Source organism: Aspergillus sydowii, assembly GCF_001890705.1.
Source record: "Aspergillus sydowii CBS 593.65 unplaced genomic scaffold ASPSYscaffold_1, whole genome shotgun sequence".
Lineage (NCBI taxonomy): Eukaryota > Fungi > Ascomycota > Eurotiomycetes > Eurotiales > Aspergillaceae > Aspergillus > Aspergillus sydowii.
The window spans coordinates 2,702,193-2,723,265 of NW_024467859.1; the positions used below are offsets into that span (position 1 = coordinate 2,702,193).

General features: G+C 51.2%; 7 protein-coding genes across 7 annotated transcripts; 4 read left to right on the plus strand and 3 right to left on the minus strand.

Annotated features, from left to right (window-relative positions):
- Positions 1-434: 434 nt before the first annotated feature.
- Positions 435-6,096, plus strand: ASPSYDRAFT_140216 (uncharacterized protein; the record flags this gene model as incomplete). The annotated part of the gene is made up of 5 exons (XM_040841025.1): positions 435-500; positions 564-1,020; positions 1,042-2,328; positions 2,493-2,554; positions 3,046-6,096. The coding sequence occupies 5 exons, from the start codon at positions 435-437 to the stop codon at positions 6,094-6,096; spliced, it is 4,923 nt and encodes a 1,640-aa protein (XP_040708095.1).
- A 377-nt stretch (positions 6,097-6,473) lies between these two features.
- ASPSYDRAFT_84311 (glutamine amidotransferase subunit DUG2) lies at positions 6,474-9,756 on the minus strand (the record flags this gene model as incomplete). The annotated part of the gene is made up of 6 exons (XM_040851329.1): positions 6,474-8,236; positions 8,289-8,475; positions 8,530-9,075; positions 9,137-9,268; positions 9,326-9,451; positions 9,517-9,756. 6 exons carry the CDS (start codon positions 9,754-9,756, stop codon positions 6,474-6,476), a joined length of 2,994 nt encoding a protein of 997 aa, XP_040708096.1.
- A 2,126-nt stretch (positions 9,757-11,882) lies between these two features.
- On the plus strand, positions 11,883-13,055 carry ASPSYDRAFT_126133 (uncharacterized protein; the record flags this gene model as incomplete). The annotated part of the gene is made up of 2 exons (XM_040840461.1): positions 11,883-11,942; positions 12,006-13,055. Coding segments are annotated over 2 exons (1,110 nt in total), but the record flags the coding sequence as incomplete, so codon positions are not given.
- A 1,622-nt stretch (positions 13,056-14,677) lies between these two features.
- On the plus strand, positions 14,678-15,562 carry ASPSYDRAFT_26304 (basic helix-loop-helix domain-containing protein; the record flags this gene model as incomplete). The annotated part of the gene is made up of 2 exons (XM_040844265.1): positions 14,678-14,756; positions 14,904-15,562. The coding sequence occupies 2 exons, from the start codon at positions 14,678-14,680 to the stop codon at positions 15,560-15,562; spliced, it is 738 nt and encodes a 245-aa protein (XP_040708098.1).
- On the minus strand, positions 15,301-16,383 carry ASPSYDRAFT_300246 (uncharacterized protein). The gene has a single exon (XM_040844720.1). The coding sequence runs from the start codon at positions 16,278-16,280 to the stop codon at positions 15,717-15,719; it is 564 nt and encodes a 187-aa protein (XP_040708099.1). The 5' UTR covers positions 16,281-16,383; the 3' UTR covers positions 15,301-15,716.
- Positions 16,384-16,921: 538 nt separating this feature from the next.
- ASPSYDRAFT_38996 (putative salicylate hydroxylase) lies at positions 16,922-18,870 on the plus strand. The gene is made up of 7 exons (XM_040845812.1): positions 16,922-17,278; positions 17,322-17,326; positions 17,389-17,465; positions 17,523-17,580; positions 17,632-18,370; positions 18,438-18,769; positions 18,822-18,870. Exons 1-7 carry the CDS (start codon positions 17,232-17,234, stop codon positions 18,863-18,865), a joined length of 1,302 nt encoding a protein of 433 aa, XP_040708100.1. The 5' UTR covers positions 16,922-17,231; the 3' UTR covers positions 18,866-18,870.
- On the minus strand, positions 18,739-20,988 carry ASPSYDRAFT_38998 (NADH:flavin oxidoreductase/NADH oxidase). Its single transcript, XM_040845813.1, has 3 exons — positions 20,311-20,988; positions 18,822-20,192; positions 18,739-18,769 (listed from the first exon to the last, which is right to left on the minus strand). Exons 1-2 carry the CDS (start codon positions 20,488-20,490, stop codon positions 19,107-19,109), a joined length of 1,266 nt encoding a protein of 421 aa, XP_040708101.1. The 5' UTR covers positions 20,491-20,988; the 3' UTR covers positions 18,739-18,769; positions 18,822-19,106.
- Positions 20,989-21,073: the final 85 nt, after the last annotated feature.

Here is a 21,073-nt window from a genome sequence, read left to right on the forward strand (position 1 = left end):
CTACCTTGGCGAAGCGCCGACTCGCAATCTCCATTCCACTGCAGCAGCTTCGCAGCTTGGGCGTCATCATCCGTGAGACCAGCTGAAGGTCCTTCAGGACATGGCGCGCATTTGAGCGTTGACTGGTTTCTGCACGCATCCCTGAAACATTAGCAGCAGCGCTTATCTGATGGGAATGCACTTCTGAGAACCATCGTTGCCGCTGTTCTTCAGACTCCGCTTGCGTGCTGTCTGTCGTTCTTTATTTAGAGTCGTTCGTTCTCAAGAATCATTAAAGGCACGCCTACTTCGGCTCCTTTCCCTCCTTTCGCTACCCTTACTGTGATCGTGACTTCGCCCCGGCTGGACCGACGAAGTCAATTGATCCCCTTGTCTCGCATCGATCGCAATCCATTCTTTTACTGGTGTCTGGCAGGGCCAGCGCCTAATACGCAATGCCGTGCTGCGGCGATCGAGAGAAGGGCGGCCCGGTGGCCTTGGAGGAACAATGGGATTATATTGTATGTGCTCGTGTCTTCTGTTATCTGTAGCAGAATGGTTAACTGACTCATATTGCTGTCTAGAGCCTCAATGACTTCAAATCAGAGTCTTGTCTATCGCCATTCTCTTACTTCTTTTTGTTCGTTTTCCTGCTCGTTTCGCTCGCTGTCTACGCAGTCGACACTTTTACCGCTGTGACCCTTCTAGCGTTTTCCCGCTGGGCAGGGCAGATCGAACCTGCCATTCCTTTCGAGTATTCTCGATGGATCTTCGCCGCCTGCATTCTCCTCTCCTTTGCTCTTTTGGCTTGGAGATGGCTTCATGCTATCCGTGCGATCCGTTCTGGGAGTGTGGCGCAGAGCTATCTTGATTCCCTCGCTGCCCGAGTCCAAAGTGTTCGCATGGGGGAAAATGGTCGCGGTTGGAGGAGGTTCTTGGTCTTTGGAGAGCTCACCAAGAGTAAGAAGGGGGCTGAATATGTTGCTTTATTTGCATATTTCTCCTTTGAAAGTGAGGTTGCCCAATTGCGCTTTTTGGGCTGTATTTGCTAACAGTGTCTAGGTTGGATGAATACTGTCCTCGCCGATGGGCCGCGCCAGGTTGTTAACGCCATAACTCTCTATTCAGTGACGAAGATGGATTTGCTTCCTGGTGGTGAGAACGCAGTTGAGGAAGACAAAGCAGAAATTTTACAATTTTTCGACAACGTCAAAATCCTCGCTGATGAGAATAACCTGCGCGCTCTCGTCTTAGCCGGTATGGTCTTTACAGTGGTTATTTGGGTGTTGTCAATGATCAAGCTATTAATTGCGATCATTCTCTACCTACTTTTCCTGTTCCACCATATACCCGCGGAGGATGGAACGCTGAAAGCGTACTGTCATAGAAAGATCAACACCAGACTCAAGCGCATTGTGCGGACCAAGGTGAACAAGGCTCTGGCAAAGGGTGTCGCGTTGCAAGACCGTACTCCAACGAACACGAACATGGGGGCCAATCGCAAACCTACGTTACCTGTATTTGGAGACGACGACAAGACACCTATTGTCTCGGCTCTTTCACGCACGACGACCGAAGCGACTATGACTACCCTCCCCGCATACACGTCTCGCCCTGGAACGGCAGCCCCTCGGGAGCGTGAGCCAGCCCTCCCCGATGTGGCTATTTTTCCTGAAAAGCCCTCGCTTAGCCGTACGGTCACAGAATCTTCTGCTTATTCTGACCCTACCTCGGCTCCTGCGGCCTCTGCATATAGCCCGCTAGACCGTGGAGGTTCTCCAGCTCCACCAATGCCTCCTCTTCCCGATAACGCTTCTTTTGCCCCGGCGCGAGATCAGACACCAGTATCGCGCTTCAATTTCACCCCTGGTCCTTACAATACTCGCGGGCCTCCCAGCCGTATGGGCTCTGCAGGTGCTACACGAGACCCAAGGGAGAGACGAGATCCATACAGCCCTGAGGGCTACGGTATTCCGTCATCGGGCAGCCCGTTCCGCGCTTATGGTACTCCCGTTGATCCCTACTCACGCGCACTCACGCCAATCGCTTCCGTGGCATCTGGCGATTCAGGTTCTATGCGAAGTTACACTCCTTCTAACGCATACAACTCTCGTCCAACCCCACGGCCCGCTAACCCTCCACGGACTTTTACTCCGGGAAGCGGGACGATGAATCAAGGTTCGCCAGTATACCCCGATAATGAACAACCTGTTAGAACATTCTCCCCAGTGAACCCACGGGCACCTTCGCGGGCTCAAGGGGGATATACACCCTACAATGCTTCGGCAAGAAATGTCGCCACGACACCATTTGAGGCAGATCAAGACACTGCGGGCAATTACAGTGGAAGTTCTGGAACTCAAAATACCTATACCTCCCCAGCATACAACCCTCAACCAACCCGTCGTCCGGACTACTACTAGCCTTTTTCCGAATGTGGATGGCGGTGCCGATCCAGACTTATAGAAGGAAACGACGCCGTACTGCATGTTTTAACGAATGCCTTGGGAGAGCTGGTGGTATCTTCTGCGATTTACGAATGAATCAGTGTCTGGAACGCTTTCAATATACCCCTGTTTGATGATTGGAAGTTGCGGGTGCATTGGGTTGTCAATAGCTAAGCGGGGCCTTTGCGCATCTAATTGACAAAAACAGATTTTTCTATTTAAGGACGATATCCACTGATTGAAATATTTGTCGTTATCCCGTAGTTTGTAAATTGTAATTGCACTACTGATAGTAGTCTAACCTACCAAGACGGCTCGCTGACCGCCTTTTAACGGTCTTCTATCCGGAAACGTCCCCGATGCCACGAGAGCAACTGGACTCCACAAGCTCTTTCTCCACGTTGCAATCACTGTCAGTTTCTCTCTGTTCCGGCTTTTTTAAACGGCTGTCAGAGACCTTGCATGATTGCTTGCCATGAAAATTTCCTAACTTTCCCATGATACCCGCTTTCGCGTTGCAAAGCTGCAGCAGTCTCTTGCCGTGTGAATGCCAGTGTCACCGCCGACAGGCCCTTGAATACAGCAGCTGGGGCACATATCATGCTTGCAGTATTATCAGCCTTTTCCGATCTCTCCAACTGACATCTCGGTCGCGATGCCCGATGTGAATGGACTCCATACCCCTGATAAATGGCCACGCGAATCCGATCGAGCCACATTCAGGGTAGAACCTGGTGCCTCTCCGCAAACAGACCCGCCTCACCCCAAGTACGATCGCAGAAACTCAAATTCCGAGACGAGAAATATGCAGAATGGAAATCGAACCAGGGCTGGGAGTGGTCGCGGTCGACGAGGATCTGGCGAGGATTTGAAAAGCGGCGACTTTCCAAGGTCGCCTGATAAGACGTTCGGGTTTATGTTTGAGCACTCTCAAGAGGGGGCGGCTGCTGGGTCAGACTTAGAGCCTCGCACGCTGCATCGTACTTCTTTGGTGGACGTTCTTGAAAATGCTGAGGCTACTGCTGAACTCCATCGATGGGTACGTGACCGGTCACCCTCCAAAGACAAAGACCGCGACCGCGTCCTCAAGCTCTCACCAGACAAGATACAGGAACTTACGGCGTCTCCTCAATCCATTCCTTACCGTACAGCTCGTTCGGGCCAGGATCAAGAGCAGAGCCGAAGGATGGTATCTGATGGCCCAGCCTCATTGCTCCCACCGATTGAATCGGATATTCCGGCCTTCCCGCAGAGTGAACCAAAATCTGCCGCCGTTGCGGAAGGGACCTCTGCAACACAGTCCACTAAGGACGGTTCGAATAAATTTGAGGGACTGCATGGTTTAGGTCTAACGTCGCCTTCCACTCGGAACCGTCCGCATATAAGCCGCGCTGTATCGACCCCCCAGTCTACACGCAAGCAGACTTTACCAGGACACAATACTGAACGAATCGCACAGACGTGGACATCTCGGGCTAGACAGGACCGCCCTTCAGTTGGTCGTGAAGCCGAGCCGAAGAGCTTCAAAAGCCCCCCTCCGCCACTTGAAACAGCTTTGCCATCTCCCCTACCTCAAAACATTCCTCTGCCTCCAGTCTCCATCCCCACCTACTTACAGCTGGAGCTTGCTTCCGGAAGCCCATCTCCTCTGTACATTCATCGAACTGCCATGAGCGACTTCCCATACGAATCGGCGCGAGTAAAGCTGGAGCGTCTGATGAACTTTCTGGTGCTACCCCCAGCGTTAGAGCAGGTGCTATGGTTTGGCATTCTGGCATGCCTGGATGCGTGGTTGCATTCTTTTACAATCCTCCCTCTTCGTTTTATCAAGGCGGTTTATATTCTGCTGAGGTCATGGGCTCTGAATTTGGCAACCGAGGCTCAATTTTTGGGCGATTTCGTCAGTAAGGGTGTTGGACGAGTTTGGCGACGACGAAACCGGAAGCCATCCGTATCATCAGTGACAGAGACGCCTCCAATCGATCGTAACAAGCCATCTAAACCAGCAGAATCGCGCCGACGCTACCGTGCAGATACTTACCGACACCGAAGGCAGAGGTCAATACCGTCGGCCCTGCTCCCAGATGACAAGGCTGACATCCTCAAGGGGCTGTTAATGGTTACTACCTGCACAGTCCTCATGTATTTCGATGCTAGCCGCATGTATCATTGGATTCGCGGTCAAGCAGCGATCAAGTTATATGTCATCTACAATGTTTTGGAAGTCAGCGACCGTCTTTTTGCTGCCATTGGCCAAGATGTTCTTGAGTGTCTGTTCTCTCGTGAGGCGCTCGAACGTCGGCCAGATGGTCGAAGTAAGATATTTCGGCCGCTTGGGCTATTTCTGCTCGCATTGGCCTATACAGTCATCCACTCCACGGCCCTTTTCTACCAGGTCATGACACTGAATGTGGCTGTCAACTCTTACTCTAATGCCTTGATCACTCTGCTACTCTCAAACCAGTTTGTAGAGATCAAGTCGTCCGTGTTCAAGAAGTTTGAGAAGGAGAATCTGTTCCAGCTCACTTGTGCGGATGTGGTTGAGCGGTTCCAGCTTTGGCTCATGCTTACCATCATTGCCTCGCGGAATATGGTTGAAACTGGCGCATTCCAGTTCGGGGACAGTCTGCTCAGCACAAGTGCGAGTGGCGCGGCTCCTGTAACAAATAGCACACCTCTGTCGACACCTCCAAAATCTTCGACCTCAATCCTTCCCCAAGCTTTTACGCTTGTTCCATCATCGGTAATGGCGTCCATTAGTCATGTTAATTCGTTTCTGCCGGCGCTGGCCCAGGTTCTTGGTCCTTTCCTGGTGGTTCTCGGCTCGGAAATGTTTGTTGATTGGCTCAAGCATGCATACATCAACAAGTTCAACAACACACGACCGAATATTTACGGCCGATTTCTGGATATACTCGCCAAGGACTATTATACCAACGCCTTTGGTGACCAAAACTTGACCCGTCGGCTCGGGCTCCCGATAATCCCTCTTTCGTGTCTGTTCTTTCGTGTCTCAGTACAAACTTACCAGATGTTCTTGGCTGCGCTGCTCCCGCAGTCTCCGCCGTTGTCTCCCTCATCCTCCGTTGCGGTGGAGACCACGTCTTTGGCAACAATTCACAGTCAGTACGTCCCGGCAGGCCCGGTACCCTCACCTCCACCAATTACACTAGGAAATATTTTGCCAGCAACAGCAGCCCATGCATCGGTATGGTTTCGTCGAGCGCTTGCGAACGCAATGCCGTCACCCGCTCATTCCGTCTATATCTTCACCGTCGTATTGGTGCTGACCGGATTTGTCCTTCTGCTGATACTGAAACTTCTCCTGGGCATGCTACTTCTAACATACTCACGATCCCGCTACAAGTCGATGAAACAACGGGAGGCGGAACACTCGGCGCCGGTATCTTCCTCTGCCGCACCCAGCATGCCGGAAGGAAGCGGTGCACCACGTGCGCGGGGCTACGATGTGGACGATGCCCGACGTTTTGGTGGCTGGGGGACCGTAGAGCTTAATGAAGATCATCGTCGGTGGATATACGTTGACGATCCAGAAAGCCTACGCAAGTTGAAGGAGAAGGAAAGCCAGAAGGGGAAGAGCTCTCGTGGGGATGAGTTGCATCTCGACCATGTCCAGCGATATGAGATGGCCGCAAAGCGGATATGGTAAAATCGATACCCAAGCGAATTTTGTATAAATTACTTGTATCTTAATATTTAGCTGTATCCTAGAAATGAATCATTATTGAATATCTGATGTTTTGTGATGACTTGATTCTGAAGTAGTCACCGAAAATCCTTCCTTGCATCCGAAATATAGCTACCCAAGATGTCGAGCCTATAGATATACTCAACAAAAGTACACCGACCAGACCGCCATATCCTAGTTTTGATATGCAATATGTCACCTACACCGTTGATTTGGATCCCCACATGGCCCAGGTGCTTACGGAGATCCACCGCAAAAAAAAAAAAAAGACGAAGGACGCAGGAGATAGACTGCATTCTAACCAACCAACACACTGCTAAATCCAAGAAAGTTCAACATTACGCCTTTTCAGGCAACCTCGAAAACACATAACTGAAAATCTCCCGACTTTTATACAAATTCTCTACGCGCAGCCGCTCATTATACAAATGCGCATTGTCGCTCGCCTGTCCACAAGGCAGATTCGCCGCGGGGGCTGAGAATTCTTTCTCCAGGAACCGGATTGTTGGGATTGATCCGCCCTCACGGATGTAAATGGGTCGGGCGCCGACTTTTTCACGCGAGTTGGATCCAGATCCGGCCCCAGGGATTATATCTGGAGTGGCTGCCATTCCTGTTCCTGTTGGCGAAGGGGCGGAGGAAGTTGTTCTGGTGTCTGGCGGTGGAGAAGAAGCTGCTGAGTCGGGTGCTGTAGTGTGCTTTCCTGATTGCGCAGTTAAGGTGGATGAGGTTGGCACCGTTGTGCTCGGTACGCTGCGGTTGCGGCTTTTTGTTTTGGATGTCGTGGTGGACATGATGATTCGGTCGATGTGGGAAGCTAGACTGTCTTCCGAGTCCTGGCGGCGGAGGACGCTGGTTAGGGTCTCGTTCCCGGTGCCTCTGGGACTGGTTGCGCGAGTCTCCTCAGCAGTGCGTCGAGGAAGCGCGTAGTACTGGTGTTTGGCGTTTTGCTGGTCCGGGGTCCAGGCTGTTGTGATGGCGTCGGATAGAGTTGAGAAGATCTCACTACCTGGGTCTCCGAGCCAGGGATCTGATGTACCCGTGATTTCGACGGTGAGTTCGTTTTGCGATTCCAGGCGGTCGAATTGTTCTTGCGCGTAGAGAGTCAATGCTGCTGCGATGTCATCGGCGACTTGGTTTGGTACGATACGGATTGAAAGACTGGCCTTTGCCTTGCGCGAGATTGTCGTGGTTGTGCTCTTGCTGCTTCCCGGGACCTCGACGGAGTGGATTGTGAGAGACGGTTCGCGCCATCGGTGCATGAGAGAGTCAATTAGGGCATCAGCATCTTTGATTTGTGGGTGGCGTTTGAGGAGAATCTCTGCGATGGCGCCGTATCGCTCCCTTTCTATGTCGGTCAGTGGTAGGACGGGATCCTGGAATCCAGGGAGGTTAATTTTGCCCTTGGGCCCCACGAGGGTTCCAAGAAGCATAGTCAAGTCTTTAAGTGGTTCATCTAGTAGCGAACTACCGTCGATTCCACTGTGTAGGTCTGGATGGTCGCTGGTAACAACTAGATTGGCGTGGACAACCCCACGCTGCCCGTAAGTGAGACAAGGATTGTAGTCATCCAACCAATAACTGTTCGCTATAAGAATCCAATCCACGGATCCGATCTGTTGCTTGTGCTTGCGAACGGTCTCGTGGAAGCCCTGGGACCCAGACTCTTCCTCTCCCTCAATGAGGAACACAACGTTGCATCGAAGGGCCTTTTGCCGCGCGAGATCTGCTGCGGCGTACAAAGCAGCCAGGATAGGACCCTTGTTGTCTGATACACCACGGCCGTACAAGAACCCATCCATGGAAGTTAGTTGGTATGGATCTGTTTTCCACTTTTGGAAATTGGCGTCCGCACCGACTACGTCGTAGTGTCCATAGAAAAGGATAGTTTTATCGGCCTTGTCAGAAGAAGTCGCACTGAAGCGGGCGAGGACAATAGGATTTGTATCCTCACCAGTGGTTAGAAGCTTAGTCTTGGCTCCTAGGTAGATACAATGCCGGCGCAGAAAAGCTGCACCCTGGTTGCATTCACCTGCAAACTTCGGACTAGCCGAGACTGTCTTGAATGCTACCAGTTTTGCAAGGCAGCTCACCATCTCATCTATCCGTACGTTAGCATGCAAGCTTGGAGGAAGTAGGCGGGCAATGTATACCATTATTGATGGGTGGCTTCTCGCTCACGGCACGGGAAACGTCGGTCAGGTCCCATATCCCAACGGTATTGTCATTCCCTCCCGTGGCGTATATGTTCCGGTCTTTGAATTTACCAGCGGCAGAGGCTAGCATAGTGCCCTCATGGGCAGCCCAGCTACCTGCCTCCTCAAACCGCGAGTTGAATTTCTAAGCGCTGGTGGTTAGAGGCCAATTTTCTAGTCATGTGAATCTCGATCGTACCTTTACAACACCATTTGAATCACCACATACAGCCATGCCGTGAATGATATCTACAGCCCACAGATCGCCGGTATGCGCAGCAATTCGTTTCACGAGTTGATGCGAATCCAAATTCCAAATATTCAAGGCGCCGCCTGACAGGCCGCAGTAGAGGAATGACCCATCGACTGCCACAGAAAGAACGGGGTCTGTGTTGTGCAGTCTCGCTAATAGCGCAGGAGTGGTATCAGCCTTTCCTTGCTCCAGGCGCCAGAGTTTCACAACCCCATCGCCGGCTCCAGTCAGGAGGACTTCATCGTTCGGCGAAGACTCAAGCAGCCCTCGAACAAGTTTCATCGTGTACACGTATCCATGGTGTGCAAACAGATTGTGATGATCACGCTTGAAAGTAAGCATTTGGCCACCATCGGCGCAAGATTGACAGTCGGCACGCGGGGCGCAAGTGCCATCCGGGCCTTTTGAATCAAAGAAACGATGTGTCCGTCTAGATATATGAGCTGCAGATTGCTGAGTAGATGCTGCACCCGTCTGAGTGAGGCTACACCACTGCGCAAAGTCAGGTCAGACGTTTCAGATCATCTAGTATATGAATGCAGAAACTGCCTACCTGGATGCTGGTGTTCTGGGCACCACAATACACAGTTTTCAAGCTGGGCGAGTAGGCTACAGCGAAGAGGTCGCCAACATCATGATGGGAATGAATGGAGTAGAGTCGTTCAAATGTCCGCGTCGACCAAACCTACAAGTGGTCAACCAGGGCCGGAAAGGCAGTAGCAAGCTTGGAGAGGGTTGGTACATTGACGACAGAATCACCGCCACTGGAGAAGAGGAGATCTCCATCTTCCGAGAGATGCAAATCCAGGACACTTTCCTGGTGAGCACGAACAGAGAGGACCAGATCGTAGTTCTCAAGAGACCATGCCTGTCAAGCATGAGCTTTCTTTGTTATATCAAGTCATGGGTTGTATCAATGAGTCAGCCACGTACGACAATGTCTCCGCCTTGAAGGCCCGCAAACACGCAGTCCTCGTCTACCACTAATGCGAGAACAGACCTACTAGCCTGCACCCTGTGGCCAATGCCGCACTCAACTGTTGAAAGGGGGCCGTTGGGGCCATCAGTTTGGGCAAGGTGTGCTCTCACGATCCGAGGATCTGACTCCCACACTTTGGTCTGCTCATCGATATCCGATGGACTGTCGGACTCGGCGAGCCCTGTATTATCCATCGCAGTCTCAGCCTAGACTCTCCAGATTATGCTTGGGCTGATTATTATGCAGCTTCAAGGGAAATGGGAAAAGAAAGGCAGGGAGAAGATTGAAGAGTGACACAAATCGGGTTCACGTGACATATGTTCTGCTCTTGTTTTCTGCGCACACACACACCAAGGGAGAATTGCGAACTTCAGGGGACAGAACTCAGCCGGAATACCGGTCTATACATAGACAAACAACTATCACCCCGTTGTCTGTGCCTGTATGTCGTGATCTCCCTTGACGGTGATGACATTAGAAAATTGGCCGGGGAGAAAGAATGGGCGTTGATGATGAACGAGGTGTGGCGGTGCAATAATACATGTTTCTGCGGTTTCTTCACTTTCCTGTCACTCACCTGCGCGACTGCGATGCTGGCAACAACAGCATTTACTCCTGCACTGCGTTAACGATCTCCGCTTTCCTCCTACTTGTCCTATAAATCTTTGCTCCTACACCGTTATATCAGAGACAGGCGCGTACTGACCTGGGTTCCCATAAGAGACGGGCTAACAGTACGTCCGTGGCGGGTTGGGCCATGGCTTCTGAATCTCGCTCGTTGAGCTCATCGAAAGGAATTAAGAAAGAGACGGAGAGATGAAAGAAATGACGCGAATAACCCGACTCTCACCGAGCAGTGGGAAACTTAGGAGGCCTGGAATGACGGTTGGGCTGATACGCGAGAACGTGGGATGCTGCGCTCCCGTATCTCTCTGGTCATGAGATAGCGATAGCTCAGACTTGAATGCCACCGGCTCTAATGATAATGTCTATCTATAAGTAAGGTATCCGCAAGGAACTCGCTGGCCAAGGTAAACAAAGCCAGGCCGCAGTCTCCCTGTGGTGATCGCATTGTGTAACTTGGTCTGTTTACTCCGCAGCTGTCTCTGTTAGGGATGCTCAGTCCCGATGTCTTCCACGATCGGAAATGCATCTTTTCTCCCCGAATGTAGACAGATACGAAGCTCCTGCTGTATCGACCTCAGTCGTTGGCAAGCTCTGACTCATCTTTTCATTGCGCAGATGGTCCCATGTTATATATAGAAAGCGACGCTGTATGGTACGGTAATCCCGTGACTCCTCGGGCGACCAGGCACCAGCCACAGTGGCGGTACACTATACAGCCAATCACAGGACGTGTTATCACCGCCATTTGGGCTTCTCAATCAAGATCAGACTCGTCCATCCTCCAGCATTCACCGAACAATTGAGCGCTCCTACCTCAATATCAAAAGTCCATCAGGCACCGTCTCTTTGATGGCATTTCGTAGCGAAGGAGCTCATGAGTACCCGACCCTAAGTACCTAACGAGGGACCCAAGCACTCCCCAGGATCCGTCAGCCAATCCAGCAATGCTGCTGCACCCGAGCGATCGCATTGAAGCGAGCCACCTCACCTATTCGATCCCCACGGATCGGCTATGGAACTGACAGCCATTCGGATGCTCCGTCCACCAGTCTGAGCAACCATTCTCGCCTTGCTCCTAGCTTCATCGACACCCAACCGGTCCTCCCCTCCCCGGGCAGGATTATTTCCTGTTCGTCGCTTCGTTCCCATTTTAGGCGCCGGGCCTGCTCCCACTCCCAGCCCCCTTCATCCCAGCACATTTTTCCCTCATATATCTCCTCCGTACTGCACCGGAAACGCCGTCGTGGCGCGGTTATCGCTGTGCATATGCGTTGTTAAAACTCGTTGTCGTCATCTGTCTGTCTGGGTCATATAACAGCTACAACCCCAGCTGAAGTGTGAAAAGTTTGTCACCAGGCACCAACTTTCTGCGAAACCCGTTGGCTATAACTCGCCTTTCACTGCGTCCCGAGTCAGCCTTGCCAGAGGATCAATAATCCAAGGCCCAGACCGAATCGCGGGTACAAAAAAGGATCGCAGCCAAATCTCCACCTGACCCGGATTTAGTCTTAATATATCCTCAATCTGGGTTCTGGCCCGCCGATTCCCCTACACCGCTCGTCCTCCTAGCGAGGTCCTTAATCTCGCCGATCATTTATCAATGCTCTTCCTCATTTGATCACCATCTGGTCGGTTCAGTTCTCTGAGAACGGTCTGCAGTCCATTAGGTTCTCACGAGAGAGCACAATAAAAAATGCCTCCATTCGGGGAGACGGTTGCTGTGATTGACAAGTCCGGAAAGGTCGTCAGCACGGTAAGTACTTGCTATCGTTTTCTTTCAGTTACTGGTTTCGCCTCTAATTCGTATCCCCAACAGAGCAAGCATCTCTTTGGTGTTTGGAATCAAGCCAAGAATGCCTATCGCGAGCGCAAGGCGCAAGTTCAATCTGAACGGAATGCGAAAGTCGCAGAGAGAATCGCCGAGCAGCAAGCGCTGAAGGCATTACAGAATTATACTATTGATGACTCCCCTTCGGTGGCATCCTCGCGGAGGAGCCGTTCACGACATCATTCAAGCCGGAAACACCACCACCACCATGACCGTTCCCGCGGGGGATCGATCTACGAGCAAGATCTGCATTCCTCTGCATCTCGCGCAGAATCCTACTACGGACCTCCAGGCGAAATGGTCCGCCGTCACACTCATCACGATATCACCCTGAGAGAACCTGAAGCCCGCCCCCCTACCGCGCGCTCTAAATCCGATGCCCATGTGGACATGGATCTCGCCTACGGCGAGTTCAACCCGTCTGCCATTGTCAGGCATTCTTCTCGAGACGATCAACAACTACAAAAAATCAACGATCCCGAACTGAATGGTCTTGTTAACCGGGCCCAATGGTTGTTGGAGGAAGCCAACTGTGTACACCACAGCGCGACGACTACGATCAGCCATCTGCAAAAGAATCCAGATGCTATGGCAGCGGTGGCACTCACACTTGCGGAAATCAGTAATCTCGCAGGAAAGATGGCACCATCGGCACTCGCAATGTTGAAAACCGCTGCGCCAACGGTCTGGGCCTTGCTCGCCAGCCCCCAGTTCCTAATTGCCGCCGGTGTCGGTCTCACAGCCACGATTGTCATGTTTGGCGGTTATAAAATCGTAAAGCAGATGCAATCTTCCAACCAGAAACAGTTAGAGGAGGATGAACGTTCAAGACAGATGGACGAAATGATTGAATTCGATACCGACTGCCTCAGTTCCGTGGAGATGTGGCGACGAGGCGTGGCAGACGCAGAGGCCCATAGCGTCGCAACCTCCGTGGACGGCGAGTTCATTACCCCCAAGGCCGCAGCGATGTCTGGAATCGATGTAACCACCGCACGGCTTACGCACGACCCTCGCTTCAAATTCGACGACAATGAGTCTAGAGCGTCTTCCCGTCGATCGCACCGTTCGCGGGCTCCACGATCTACTCGTGCTCCCACCAGGGTAGACACAAGGACGGAATCTATTTTCTCAAAACGAAGCAAGGCACCGCCCTCTAAGGCCCCGTCCAGAGCGCCAACAAAGGCTCCTTCAAAAGTTCCATCAAAGGCGCCTTCCAAGGCTGATTCGCGGTATTCGGACATGGATAGACCTCCTAAGGATAAACCGAAGCGGTCCAGTCGCTTGCGCCTAATGTTCCGTGCTTAACCGACCCCATATAACCATCTCCCAAGCATTGTACATATTTAACCACATACTCAGCTCTGATACGACACATGCATATGTTCATGTTTATGTTTACACGACCTAAATACTTCCAGCAGACCCGCTGCAGCGCCCGCGCAACCAGCCACGACCCCACGAACATTGAGAGACGGCATTTTCCTTTATGGGTGATTTCTTCTTTTTCTACGCCGACTATGTTACCATTTCCCTTTTCTATATAGCATTTCTGTGTCGCTCCGCAGGCGTTACCATTTTGGCGTTGGAACTGATACCACACTCTTTTCGAGCATCATAGATTGATGGATGACTGTACATGATCACACCTGCATACAAAGTACATACATAGACGCATATACCAGTCTTTGCATTTTTATTGCCGGTTCTCTGTTACGTAGTAGTTGATGCTTGAGCTCCGGCCTCTCTCTGAATGGTATTTAGTAATAAGTAAAACTGATGTGGATAACTAGATATACGAGGCGCGAGCAAGCAGACGATTCGCCCAAATGGACATCACGAGCAGTCCCCCGTAAGTTCCAATTCGATATCTAATTACCGTTGGGGCTGCACCTACCCTTCTCCATCCATGATGCCACCTCCAGTCGCGCCTTCTTGAAGATACGACAGGCAAGCACAACGGACCTATCGCTCCTTCCCGGGGAGCCAACCCATCAAACGTACCTTCCCTAGTCTGAGAATTCTCTCACTCTACTTACGCAAGGAAAGTGCGATGCACCATGGATTGGAAGATGGTTGTTCCTTCCTTATCCATATGATTCGTCTCATCGCACCTTCCACATATGAAGCAGGAACCGTGCGGGGTGCTCTTGCCTAACAATTCAGTACGACATTCCTACCACAGCAAATGGATGGGTTTGAAGCCGCATAAAATGACTTTGGCCCTGCCTGGCAGCTGTGATGTAATTTGTTTCAATCAACAGGTGGATTTCTCGGGGTTGCCTGGAGATACAAACAGCTCGCCCCAGCATCAATCGAGATCGGGAGTCCCAGAGCACATGTAACAGGATTTCCTGCTATTTCTATGCTTACTGGCATGCCAAGAGTAATTTGAGGGTTTCGACAGCGCCACCTCCCATGTGCGGCGGGCGTCTTTGCCTTGCTTCCCGCCTGATGGTAGTGATCACAGGGCTCCTCGGATGTCCCCGAGTTGATGCCACAGGGACGACCTCGACCACCGAATTCACATTATAAAGATAAACCATGGACCCGAAACAAACTTTTCATTTTCGTCTCATGGTGTATTAATAGGATATGAAAAGCTAGCGGTCCAGGCATTTCTTGTCCTCCAAACGACAAGAGTTTCTTTCACGTACCAAATGGCTGAGGCTGCAAACGCGCTCGAGGATGAAAGATCGCAGACTAAATGGCTTATTTTTCACAACCAGACCACAAAACGTCAGATAATTCGTCAAGACGGCTTACCGTTGCGCCGTTCGGGTGGCAGTTCTTTAGTGAGCAGGGCCCTAGCCTAGGTACTTCCATGTCTCCATGTCGGAGGGTTGCGTGCACTAATCGGGGCAAGCCAATGCATAGAAAATACAGCCTCTCAACCAACATCCATTGATCGAAATACCGTTTCAAGTCGGAATTCTTCGACGCCGGGGGAACGAAAATCGAAACGTCGGCGCGAGACTGAATACACATCGGAAAACGAGGGAGAATATACAAGCCCACCCGAGCCAGTACCGAATCATCAAATCCTACTTAGTCAAAACGAGGCCCCTACACCGAGAGCAAGTTCTCCAGATAATGAGAGACAATCTCTTTCCTGGGGTTCCGATCCTTCGTTTGGCCCAACAGGATACAGCCCCCATCCTGATACACCCACACACGAGTTAATGGAGCACGAGCTCACCGAAACGTATTTCAACTTTGTTGACTTCAGTGTTGAGGAGTTTGACGTGGCAGACTCACACAATGACTCACCTGAGGTGAAAGTGGGCAAACAAAAGGTTGCTGCAAATTCGGACGTGGTTCCTTCCTCCAGGCGAAGGTTACAGCATATCGTGTCAGAGCGCAACCGTCGCACACAGCAAAGTAAGCTGTACGATGAAATTTGCGATCTTGTCCCAGGCGTGTCTATTAACCGATGCACGAAGAGAGAGGTGCTGATGCGGACGGCGGACTGGCTGGCAAATATGGCAGAAGAGAACCAAAATTTGAGGGAGCAATTAGATACGCTGAGGGGTGCGTTTCCGTGAGGCCGAAATATTGTAATATGGTGCTGTGAGTCGCATCGCTCTTCCAATTGTCGTTTGTGGAAACCATACTGTAGTCTTCGGTATGTAACTGTCGGAAAATATCCGTGACTCGATACTCAACAGAAGCGTCGAATTTTTAATCTTAACAATGCACTCATAACTCGTAGTCGTCGAAGAACCCAATAGGTCGGCATTGGGGATTTATTTCTAATTGCCGAACTCTGTAATCATATGGTAAACATGGAGCCTCATGCTGGAGAAAGCGTCGTAGTGGCCCCCTATGGGTCCCTTTAGTATATGCAATAAGTCGTAGATCCCGGAGGATTGCCTGAGTACCTCCATCCACGCAACCGCGGGGCTGGACATAGAAAAACGAGCCTGCAGCCAAGGCAGTGATATTCCCACGCTGGCCGTGGTCCATGGGTTGTCTAGACATTGTCACAGGAGTGGCCTTCGTGGAGAATAACACTTGATATGTCTTCGAGTTGCCTGAGATATAAATATGCGTCTCAATTTCGGCATTCCAGGAAAGCATTAGAGTTACCGATACCCCGGCGCCCCCAGGGAGTTTCTCGGGGAGGAGATGCTCGAACGTGGGTGGATGGTTGGCTTGAGTGGAGACTTGGAGATGCTGAAAAGCTTGAGAGCTAGGAAGCGAAAAAAGTCGGGAGAAACGGGGAAATTGTACTCTCACCCGTGAGATCAGCACCTGTTCCATGTAGAGAATAGAGACATGTACAAGCCGGTCTGCTGTAACGTCATGTTGAGAGTCGTGTCTGAGGTAGGTTTGAAATGCAGAACTGGATCTATTCTATTCGCCACACACATCAGATAGTACTGTCGTGACAGTGACACAACCCGGCGACCGTATCAAATTATTGGCTCTCTGCTCAATATCGTCCCATCAAAGTAAGGATACGTACCTAGGATAGCTTAGCATGGGACAGGTCTAAGGAATGGACGACGGAGTCCGAGCATCGCCGCTGGGGACAAAATGTAGTGTGTTCGGCAAATGGAGACACTTCAAGCAGCCGAACCGGTCCTCGACCATTCCTCCCACACGGGACCTCTGGGTCCGCCCTTGCGGGAATGGTGAATTTAGATTTTGAGGTCAGCCGAATGTACCTGTCGGGGGGCGATTTCGGACAACTGGTTGGACGGTCCATTTGAAGCGCAAAATCAAATTCTGGCGGCAAGAGAGTTTTCATTACTCCGGGGTTATACGTATGTATGGCCTCACCATGTCCGCTGGGGTTAACGGCCGTGCTGCTGGCAACTTGCAGCGCCAATATGTTTCCGTTTAATTTAATGGTGGGCGGGTCAAAATCGGAGGCCATCTGCGCTTGGGGTTGAATGTCAGTTTTTCGCTTCTGTACCATATATGAAGTGGGGAATCCGCGTGGATTGTTAGTCTTGCCTTTTGCAGTTGATAATTACCGGACTGAAGTCCGGAATCCGGATATAATTATCAAGGCTCTGCACCCCAAATCCTCAAACTCATCTCTGCCATTTATCAGTCTTTTATAGTTGTCTCGTGTAACCTTGCAGCAAGCGCCAGCCTTTGCAGGGATCTCTGGCATTGATACATGCTATCAGCTATCCTACTTAAAAGTTCCTTCACCACCTCTGTTGTCGCGCGTAGCAGTTTACTACAGATTAATCGATCGTCATGCCGATAAAGCAGGCCAAAACGCCCTTAGAGGTGGTCGTTGTTGGGTAAGTTTGCAGGTTCGTCAGGCACTTCGTTGGCTAACTCCAAGGCCGTAGAGCCGGTACGCACTGTACATTGCACCATTTGCAAATCGAATCATGATTAACCAGTTTAGGAATCGGTGGCATGGCTGCGGCCCTGACTCTGGGCTTGAGAGGACATCATGTTATAATTCTTGAATCGGCCCCCAAGGTACACAGATTTCCTTGTATTTGGAGCGTGATCAAAGACGCTGATACATTCAAACAGCTCATGGAGGTCGGTGCAGGTATCCAAGTTTCTCCGAATATGTTAAAGCTTTTTGACCGTGAGTAATAGTTGACTGTAGCGAAGCATACATGGTTCTAACAGACCTCAGGATGGAATGTCTCGCCATTAATACATACCAACGATGTGCCACTGGAGAACATCCATGTACGGCGATGGCAAGACGGAAGTCTTCTTGGTACCATGCCGGTGAATAAGACCTACGGCCAGCAGGTGGTTATTCATCGCGCGGATCTTCATAACGCGCTGATCAAGAAGGCTCTGGAACTAACGAACGTGGAATTACGCGAGAACTCGCACGTAGCCAAAATCGATTTTGGTGCCACCTCAGTGACACTAACCAACGGCAAAATTGTTGGGGCTGATATGATCATTGCAGCCGACGGAATCAAGTCTACAATTCGTGATCAGTTACTGGGTGGAGACGCCTGTAAACCCATTGCAACAGGAGATGCAGCATACCGGATCATGCTCCCAAAGAATGTGATGGAGAATGATCCTGAATTGAAGAAGCTGATAGCAACGCCAGATGCCACACGATGGCTCGGCCCTGAACGCCACTTGGTTGCTTATCCTGTCCGGGGCCATGAACTCTTCAACGTTGTCCTTCTCCATCCTGACCGTCACGGAATAGAAGAGTCCTGGACCACAAAGGGTTCGAAACAGAAGATGGTCGACGACTATGAGGGTTGGGATCCAGTGGTCAGGAAACTGATTGATCTGGTTCCCGATGATGAGGTGTTGGAGTGGAAGCTGTGCCTGCATCCGCCATTGAATACATGGATCCAGGGATCCGTGGCACTGATTGGCGATGCATGCCATCCAATGCTGTAAGTTATATTGTTTCCTCAAGCACAAAATACTAGGAGACGCTCACCAATTTTCCAACCTTCACAGCCCATACGTTGCCCAAGGTGCTGCTCAAGCAGTGGAGGACGCGGCTGCATTGGGCGTACTATTATCCGAAATCACATCGAAGAGCGAGGTCCCTCTCGCACTTGAAGCGTACCAAAAGTCTCGCAAAGGGCGCGCGGAAACAGTCCAGCAGTCTGGGTCATTGAACCGGGTCACCCTGCATCTCCCAGATGGCCCAGAGCAAAAGGCACGGGACGAACAATTCCGAGATTCGCTGAAGGGTGGTGCAAATCCGGATAAGTGGTCAGATAGACAAACACAAGAGTTTCTGTGGGGATGGGATGCGGAGAGGGCAGCATTGGCGACATGGGAGGGTGAGTTTTGTGTTCATCGGGGGTGAAGGGGCATGCACTAATTCCTCGCTAGAGCTCCGCGGACGCGTCTTTTCAGCAACCCAGCATCGTTTGTGATTTGGGCATTTTTGTCGATTACTACATTACGCCTGTTTTTAAGCACTTTGCACGGCGTCTGCATATAAAGACTTATTTGTACATTAAAAGATAGATTTGTATCTTCATTTACGGTTGGTACCCACTCTAAACGATACAGTAGACGATAAACATGTTCCATGACTCCGCCGTCTACAGATTTCTATCCGAGAGCCCGACGGCCCTTGGGATTTCCAGGTGTCTATGTCTTCTGGAAGCCCTTTTAAATCTTGCCAGACCTCTTCCTAAGATATGGACCGCCGCCGCGCGAAGAGAAACCCCATCTAATCTGGTTCGCCATAGAGATTTCCACACCCAGCTCCTCAGCAAAGGTCCACACTAATCCTGGGTTCTTCTGGAATCCTCGGCCAACTAGGGCAATATCTAGGCCATCTTTCTCGAGTAGTGTGTTTGCAAGATTGCCGCTATCGATCATTCCAACCGTCCCAACAATCAACTTGTCGCCCACTGCTTTCTTTACGGCAGCAGCAAACGGTGCCTGGAAGCCAGGCTTGGACTGAACTTTCTGGGATGAATGAGTACCACCACTGCTAACATCGAGGACGTCGATATTGCCGCTCTCTGCCAGAGCTTGTGCGAATTTGACAGTGTCCTCTAACCGCCAACTTGGTTGATCAGGTTGTACCTCCTCTAACCAATCGGTAGCCGACACCCGAAGAAAGACGGGCAGATGGTCTGGAACAGCCTCCCTAGTCAGTTTCGCAATTTCGAGACTGAGCCGGATGCGGTTCTCGAAGCTCCCGCCGTATTCGTCTGTTCTAGTGTTGACGGCGGGCGAGAGAAAAGACATAAGGAGATAACCGTGCGCATTGTGGATCTCAACGAAATCCGCACCAGCGCGAACCGCGCGTTTGACCGCGGCCACCCACGCGACCTTGAGATCCTCAATATCGCCCTTTGTCATTTGCTTCGGGGTAGGAAATCGCGATGCAAATGGGACGCCAGATGGGCCTTTAACGCGGTCTGGCCAGCCTCCAACCTTCTCAGTTGCAATGTCGCCGAATGATAACCACGGAGGAACAGTACTAGCCTTTCGGCCGGCGTGCGCAATCTGGACTCCGATAATCTGATTTTGACTGTGCGCAAATTCAATGACACCCTTCAACGGCTCGATCTGCGAATCTTTCCAGAGACCGAGGTCCTGCGGTGTGATGCGGCCTTCCGGCTCGACTGCGGTTGCCTCGACCATGAGAAATCCGGGTCCGCGCTGAGCAATTCCTCCCAAATGGGCCATGTGCCATGCCGTCATATGGCCATCGTCTGCGGAGTATTGACACAACGGCGACAGCTATGAATGGGATTCAATTGTCAGCGACGTGTTACCTATATTGGAGCTTCTGCAGTAATTGCACAGCAGGAAACCAAGCCAAATGGGGGTAGGGACCAAAGATAAGAGGGTTACAAACACCAATACGGTTGTGTAAGGTAAGACCCCTCACTTTGAGAGGTCGAAACAGCTTTGGAATCTGCGCTTCATCTGACTGCGGGTCGGCAGCAGTTCCCGCGGGGGGTTCTTGGGCCGGGGTGAAGTAAGAGATGCCAGAGGCAGGTTTGACATCAATATCGGGTACGTTCTTCGAAGCCATGGTCGAAATTTGAGCTTGGGCGGGAATTGGAGGTCAATTGCACTGAGATGCCCAGAAGAGGGGTTTCGGGGTTAAATGCGACGAGCGGCTTAGAAATCATCGTGATGTCAAGCCTCGGTAGAGTGGACGCACAGCAAGACAGCGACGCTCTATGTTTCCGGCGTATTGTAAAGTTTCGGAGCATTTGTTCTCCCGTCTCTCACACAGCAAGGACAAATCGCTGTATACAGAAGGGCTACCATCAGTAGGTAATTGCAGGCGAGGTGCAGACCGCTTCTTCCTGCGAAGGCATCGTTGCCATCTTCATTCCGTATCCGCCATCTTTTCAGGATACAACCGAAAACACAAAGACAGGTTCTGGGATATTCTCTCCAGATATATCGATCGACGACAGGCCAGCCGGAGCTTCCAGTGTCTGTCCAGGAACAAGTGCATGGTGACTGGTGAGGCTTTGGGGGATCGACGCTTATCTGCGCCAAGGAGTTAACGCGACGATTGATAGCGAGTTCGGAGAAGCGCCTCCACTCCGTGGTCCGCATCCCGCCAAAACTTTTTCCTTGGGGTGACTCAACGCTCCGACCTT

Coding starts and splice junctions, on each gene's coding strand:
- ASPSYDRAFT_38998 (XM_040845813.1), bottom strand. CDS start 20,490: ATGGCTTCGAAGAACGTACCCGATATTGATGTCAAACCTGCCTCTGGC. Junction 20,193..20,310: donor CCTTACACAACCGTATTGGT/GTTTGTAACCCT, acceptor TCCCATTCATAG/CTGTCGCCGTTGTGTCAATA.
- ASPSYDRAFT_300246 (XM_040844720.1), bottom strand. CDS start 16,280: ATGGAACAGGTGCTGATCTCACGGGTGAGAGTACAATTTCCCCGTTTC.
- ASPSYDRAFT_38996 (XM_040845812.1), top strand. CDS start 17,232: ATGCCGATAAAGCAGGCCAAAACGCCCTTAGAGGTGGTCGTTGTTGG. Junction 17,466..17,522: donor TTCTTGAATCGGCCCCCAAG/GTACACAGATTT, acceptor ACATTCAAACAG/CTCATGGAGGTCGGTGCAGG. Junction 17,581..17,631: donor TATGTTAAAGCTTTTTGACC/GTGAGTAATAGT, acceptor AACAGACCTCAG/GATGGAATGTCTCGCCATTA.